Raw genomic sequence first — 6712 nt, 5'->3', positions numbered from 1 at the left:
TCTAGGTCAGATTATGTAAATGCAATGCTTCTTATACAGCTATGATCCTGTATAACTTTTCATTTCTTTTTTCCACCTGGGCAATTAATTTTTTTTAAATCTTTGTCCAGTTCGCGTAGATAGACCATTGTATTAGGGAGCTTATAAATCTCATTGCAATATTGACAAAGATAATAAAACGAGACACCATCTAGATTACAAATGTATTCGGGTAGCACTTTGCAAGAACACCCAAAAATATAGGAAATAATCTGAAAAAAAAAAAAGTATGAGATTGACAGAATGTAATGAGGTGGCAATGTTTTTTTTTTTATGTGACACCTCACAAGAGTGTCCCTGCCTGTGCAGTGCACAGACAGGGGATCTATGTCACCACCCGGTTGGGCGGCGTTGTGAGGCGGAGTAAGGTAGGGGCTGTAGGAAGGGATTTGTTAATGCGGGCCTTGAAGAGACTCGGATTATAGGAGGGAGGAAAAACAGATGCCGGTAGCTCGTTCCACATACGAGCCGACTTACACAATAGATTAATTGGAAGAGTTCCATTCCCGGTAAGACTAGAGGATCTGGGTTTGAGTCCCAGTTGCGACTGTCACCTTTTTATTTTCTGTCTGTTTCATATTTTCATCAAGAGTTGTTGATATTATCTTCATCAATGATTAAAATCACATGATCTGTTCATCAGAGATGCACTTCATTTAAGTGCATTTGAATAAATTTTCTTAAAATTAAAGGAGGGTTTTTAAAAAGAAAATTCCAGTTAAATCAATTAAATAATGTGCTTATTTATTATCATTTTTATTAGCCTTCTCGAAATAAATTCAATGAAGTCCTTTCTTTCTTCTTGGAAATCTCATAATCGTCTTCCTCCGGTGTTGACTGGTTTAACCAATGTTATCATTGTCTGTCGCCCATTGTCTGTAGGCGTTCATCTTTCCAGAGATATTTTAGTTTAGTTCCATCTTTGGGTCAATGTTTTAGGGTATTCATCCTCCGTAGGATTCACTGTACAAAATAAAATAATTAGCACAAAGAATAAAATATTTTAAAGGGAAAATCTTTTCTAGAAAATGATTTAAAGTACTAATACCAAAATGGCTGGGTTGAGAAACTTTAAAGTTATTTATCTTTAATTGTTATTTTTTTATGAACTGGAATTAAATATTAAAAAGATAAAATTTGAAAACTAGGCAACTAAGTATAGCGCATATTTATTGACGGACATCTTTTAAATTTGGAAGGAAGTATACAAGTGAAGTAGTACATTGGGGAAATAGGGTTTAGAGATAAAATATAAGCAGCACAATGTTTAACAAATAATTCTGTTGCTGGCTGATTGTTACGTATCTCAAGTTTCTATAAGTTATTGAAAATCTGTTTTAAATAATTGATTAATTAGAAGCAAACGAAGAACATAGGCTGGAAACTGGTTACAAAATGCTGAAATGTATAAATTGATTATGTTAAAAATAAAGGAAAGATTTTTTTCATTTCGGCAAGAGCATTCTAAATTACTGATTTTATTTCTTAGAGAAATAAGAAAATTATTCGTAACGTTGGCTTTTAGCTGTAATATAAAATTCTCCTCGATTAAGAGCTCTTGATCAATTTACGGTCAACACATCTCTGGCCGCCTGATTGGAGATACACAAGAAAAGTAAAGATGTGTTTTGTTACTTGAAACGAGCATGCACTACGCTTGTACGTGATTTCTAGCAGCATATTGATGCCCAGATGTATAATAACGCAACTAAAGACTGTCGCAACAGGCAGTCTGGGCTACTTACGATTGGATTGTCGCATTGACAATAAACGCTCCGAGTGGCCGGCAGTTATTACGCACTGCAACGTGGTGTGGTCGCTGGACGTCATGACGCATACGCTCCGTTGGCCGAGTCTCGATTACCGCTGCGTGGCGTATACTCGCCAGCCGAGTCCTGAGTACCGCTCCGTGGCGATATGATCGCTGGACGAGTCTTGGTATCGCATCTGACGATATTCGCCAGTCGTGTTGGGAACATCGCATCTGTGGCGATACGATAACTGGCCGTTTCTTGAGTACCACTTGGTGGCGATACGTTGTACATTCAAAGAATTGCAACACTGAAATTTAGCTCAAATACCAGATATATTTGTAAAACGTTAGAAATACTAAATTCTCGATAACGTCTTCAGCAGATTGGACATAAGCCTTCCCAAGAATGCAATTCCCTTAGCAGAACAACCACACGGTTTTAATTCCTTATAAAAAGCATTTAATGGTTGCAACAGAATCTCTTGGTGTCTGCTCAGGACTAATGTACTTTGAAAACATTGTTTGATGCCTGTTGTGATAGCCGCGGCATATAAAGAAAGGATTTGCTGTGATAACAATTGCTTTATTGGCTAAACAGCCATCACCCCAAACTTGTTAAAACTTGTACATTTAATTCTAGTAGATCAGATCTTTTGAAAGGATTCTCTAATGGAATTTTAAACAATTAAATATAAACTGTTAGAGATCTGACATACATGTTGCGCAAGATAATACATGACTCGGCAGTTTCACTTATAATAATAGATGAGTCATGGAACAATTGTTGCTACTTTCACAATAATTGGCCGAGTGGGTGATCAGCCACGTTAATTAATTCGTGGAATATCTAGGCAGAGGTTAAAGTCTTGACCTGATGAACTTGGATAGACGTGAGACTTAAAACAAGTTTATAAAAAGTAAATAGAAAGACGTCATATTTTTAGTGGAGTTTATTGTTTTCTTTATACGCATTTGATAGCTTGTACAATATTGCAGTTACAAAAAACATTAAATTCATTATTGATGACTTACATCTATGGAATATTTATTGTACCGTGTGACATTATATCGCCGGAAATCTCAGTTTCGTTTACATTTTTAAAAAGACAAACCATTTTGCAAAATGTAAGCCATGTTTATACCCTAGATATGAAACATTCCTACTAAAATAACGTATGTAAAATTAAGAGACAAATGAGTGAACACGTTTTTCATAAATCATTAAGAGATTATTTTAACATAAGAATGGTAAGAAAAAGATGGTAAGGAGATGAATTGAATGAACCAAGAGGCGATGTAAGTCCCGTGAGATTACTATCAGCAGATGCCACTCGCACTCTTAGAGCGCCGGTTCAGCGAGTTCCTGTTAGCGCTAATCAATATATACAATGAGAGTCCTGTCAAATGATACAGACGGGAAAATGAGATGATACTGTGTTAGCCTGGTTTGTTCTTGCCGAGACACCAGGTATCTCTAGCATTATTCTATATAAATATTCCTACAGCTAGTCCTCGGGCCTTTCATGCACGCCGTCATGAGGCGCACACTCGTCTATTGTAAATGAAAGATAATTTCCTAGATTAATCCTATTGGGGACAGCTGGTCCTGCTTGTCTGGCGCAGGCTAGGAGACGTATCCTCGAGACGGCCCTAGTTGCTTGCGTATCCGCCTAGCGGGGCTTATCTGCGTGGTGCTAGTATCTGCGGGGGCCTCCCATGCCCATGTCCCGTCCACCGCGCGCTCCGCCTCCTCCAACACTAAACACAAACCACCAAAACACTATAGCCATCTTCCATATAGCACGCTCCCCCGTTTACACATATTATAATGGCAATCAACGTTTCTCCGACTTGGACGCCTCCGTATATATGACGAGCCATTGTGTTCGTACGGACAATCTGCTTTATTTTTTTACGATTATAGTATTATTGCAAATTGGACAAGATTTCCCAACTGGGTTTGGAGAAAAGTAGCGTCAAATCAGAATGTAGTTATGAAAGTATATTATCTGACGGGATTATTGTTAAGGGATTAATTTTGAATCGCTTTCCAGCTGTCTCGAGTTAGATGGACAACGTATTGGGCCAAACGCAAAGTGACGTGTTTAGTTATGAATCTAGTTAACTTAAGGGAATGTCACCACTAGCTTTATTAATACAGGCAGTGCTGTAGAAAATGCACTGATTTAAAGAGACCAGTTTTCGGAATTCTTGCACTGTGTTTAGTACCAAACTCGATGCAAGAAGTCAGAAAACCGATGCACCGACAGTTAAAAAGTCCTACACAAGTCAGAAAACCGATCCCTTTAAACTTCGTTGCATTTCCACAGCACGGCCCGTTAATAAAGATGGCGGCGGTAACGTTAATAGGGCTGTTAGAAGACACTTACCGTCCAAGGGGGGGGAATTGCTGGCTGTAGGGGTCCCTGTCTCCAAAACCACCTCCTCGCCTAAATGGACAAACGACGTAAACATAAGATAGTGTACACTTCGTTGGCGAGAAGTGAGTATGTAAATATTGACTTATTGTTAGGAATACTTACATTGGCGGGGATCTCCGGCTGAACATGTCTCCATTACCCATGCCGTTGTTACCGCGGGGTGCTCCTCGGTCGAATGATGGGGGCATGGGCATTGGGGGTGGTCTCATGCCTCCGCCGCTGCGCCTCTCCATCATCATGTTTCCTCGCTCTTCTGGGAACATGCCCCCGCGCCTCTCCTCGGGAAACATGCCACCGCCTCCGCCGCCACCTCCACGCCTCTCATCCATGGGGTATCCGCCCCCACCGCCTCCTCTGCGCTCCTCGGGATACAAGTTGCCCCCGCCGTAGTTGCCTCCCATACCCCCCCTGTCCATTAGGGCGAAGCCCCTCCTGTCCTCTCCGCTGAAGCCGAGACGGTCATCCGGGTAGCCGCCACCACCACCGCCTCCTCGACGGTCCATTCCGCGGTCGAAACTTCCACCGCCGTTTCTCATGCCCATACCGCCCATGGGTCCCCTGCCCATGTCTCCCATGGGAGGCCTCGAGTCGCGCATGTAAGGGGCATCCCTGCCGCCTCCCATGGGTGGGCCGCGCATGGGGCCGCCGCCTCCGGGCCTGCGTGGGCCTCCCATTCCCATGCCCCCGTTCCTCATCCCCATTCCGCCGCCCATTCCGTTTCTCATGCCTCCCGGGCCACCGCCCCTCGGGGGACCGGTGCGTCCACCGCGTTCCTTGATGCGCCCTCGCTCCACGGTGATGACACCGCCGTTGAATGTTGAGTTATTTAGGCCCCTGATAGCGTTGGAGGCCATCTCTTCGGTTTCCATGTGAACAAAGCCGCATCTATTCATGACATCACACTCCGTTACGGCGCCATAGTTCTCAAACAGACGCCGCAGTTCCTCCGGCTTCGATCCGAGAGGCAAACTGCCGATAAACACTTTGGTTTGCTGAAAAGAAAGTCACGTACTATAATAAACACTTCTAAACATCAAATAGTAATGTAATTTAGTAAAACCAGCGCTTACCGGAACCATTTTTAACAAATATTGGCGGCACCGTAGTACACGACTTACACAACGAGAATGGCGGGCAAAGAGAAGCGCTTGCAAAATGGCGATTCACGGCGCGTCGGTTGCGTTTATTATGTGGCGAGTCTAATTTATTTTTGGCAGCCAGTTGCTTCTTCAGAACTGGGGTAGGTTGAAATATTATGTTTCGACTTTTCTAAATGGATTAAGAGGGTTTCTCAAAACAAAATTCTTTTTGCATCAGTAAAAATAATGAAAACCACATCATAGAAATAATTTATAATTTTCGAATGATTAAAAAAAATCACATTATGTAATTATCCAAAATATTTTCGTTTTGTAGTCTGTACAAGTAAATTTTGAAATTCAAAGTCGAATTGTCGAAACTAACAATAATTTTTAATTAAATTACGCACAAGAAAATCATAATAGAATATTGTATTTAATCATATTAGGCTAAAATTTTCAATGTTCTGTTGCATATTTTGAATGCATTCAATTAAAGAATTAATATCACTCAATATAAATTCTTTCATTACAATGGTTAAGCTCTTTGCGTAATCTTGAGTTACATTAAAGTAATTTGTCTGTTCTGAATCCATATCAAAATTGGAGCAATTTCGCAGTAGGTCTGGGCTATAGTGAACTTCTTTAACAAATTCTGACACTTCCATTAGACTGTTGATTGAAGCCGATAACTGCTGTAATTTTACTGAAATCTCTGGATGATTGTTCACCGTCAAAATATGTAAAAATCTATAGTTTTTCAGGATATATTCATGTTTCATCGACACTCGGCCTATAAGGTAACCTGGAAAAGAAAGAAAAACAATATGTTAGGTTACAATAATCCCCCTGACATTGTCTGGCCCATGCCGGCCCTGAGCCAAACAGCGCCTGGCGCGAGTAAAACTTTGACGCTCCTAGTCAAAACCAGTGAATACCCAGGAAGGTAATCAATAATATTTAGATGTTTTCCATTTTTGTGTAGCGCCATTTCTGTGAAAAATAATCTTAACGGCGATGTGTTAGGACTGTTATGTTAGGTATTATCAGCGCCTTGGGAATTCGGCGCCCGGAGCGGACTGCTCCAATTACCCTGCCACCTCCAATATCACGAGCAAGAGAGATGCAAACACTCATACATAGGCATGTTAATCATTGGATCGAATATTTGAAATTATTTATACATATGATTATGGATGATATATTATGATTATACAAAAAAATAGAATTAACTGTTAGTCAATGTTCTGAACAAAGGTTCTCGGACGCCGTGTATGCTCATGCTAAATCACTGTTTTGATTCCTCTTTATGACGAATTGGTGTACATTATGAATGCCAAAAAATACGGTTTAGATAAATTGAAGGTTTTACTATCGCTTCGCTTAAGTAGAATACAAAT

General features: G+C 40.7%; 1 protein-coding gene across 2 annotated transcripts; it reads right to left on the bottom strand.

The window, feature by feature from the left end:
* Positions 1 to 757: 757 nt before the first annotated feature.
* Positions 758 to 5415, bottom strand: LOC149417072 (uncharacterized). Of its 2 annotated transcripts, none has more exons than XM_089641162.1 (4): positions 5304 to 5415; positions 4336 to 5225; positions 4183 to 4242; positions 758 to 1002 (listed from the first exon to the last, which is right to left on the bottom strand). In XM_089641162.1, exons 1-4 carry the CDS (start codon positions 5310 to 5312, stop codon positions 984 to 986), a joined length of 978 nt encoding a protein of 325 aa, XP_089497288.1. In that variant the 5' UTR covers positions 5313 to 5415; the 3' UTR covers positions 758 to 983. The 2 variants fall into 2 exon arrangements, with proteins under 2 accessions (XP_089497288.1, XP_089497287.1); XM_089641161.1 differs by lacking the exon at positions 758 to 1002 and adding an exon at positions 2728 to 3550.
* Positions 5416 to 6712: the final 1297 nt, after the last annotated feature.

This window comes from Hesperophylax consimilis, chromosome 16 (assembly GCF_061612785.1).
Source record: "Hesperophylax consimilis isolate HC1 chromosome 16, BYU_Hcon_1.0, whole genome shotgun sequence".
Classification (NCBI taxonomy): Eukaryota; Metazoa; Arthropoda; class Insecta; order Trichoptera; family Limnephilidae; genus Hesperophylax; species Hesperophylax consimilis.
This window is presented reverse-complemented; position numbering and strand designations above follow the sequence as displayed.

What these genes read in the sequence shown, in the direction of transcription:
- LOC149417072 (XM_089641161.1), bottom strand. An exon ending in AGCCGGAGATCCCCGCCAAT is followed by an intron (nt 4,243 to 4,335) that starts GTAAGTATTCCT and finishes TTGTCCATTTAG; the next exon opens with GCGAGGAGGTGGTTTTGGAG. An exon ending in CAATTCCCCCCCCTTGGACG is followed by an intron (nt 3,551 to 4,182) that starts GTAAGTGTCTTC and finishes GTTTGTGTTTAG; the next exon opens with TGTTGGAGGAGGCGGAGCGC.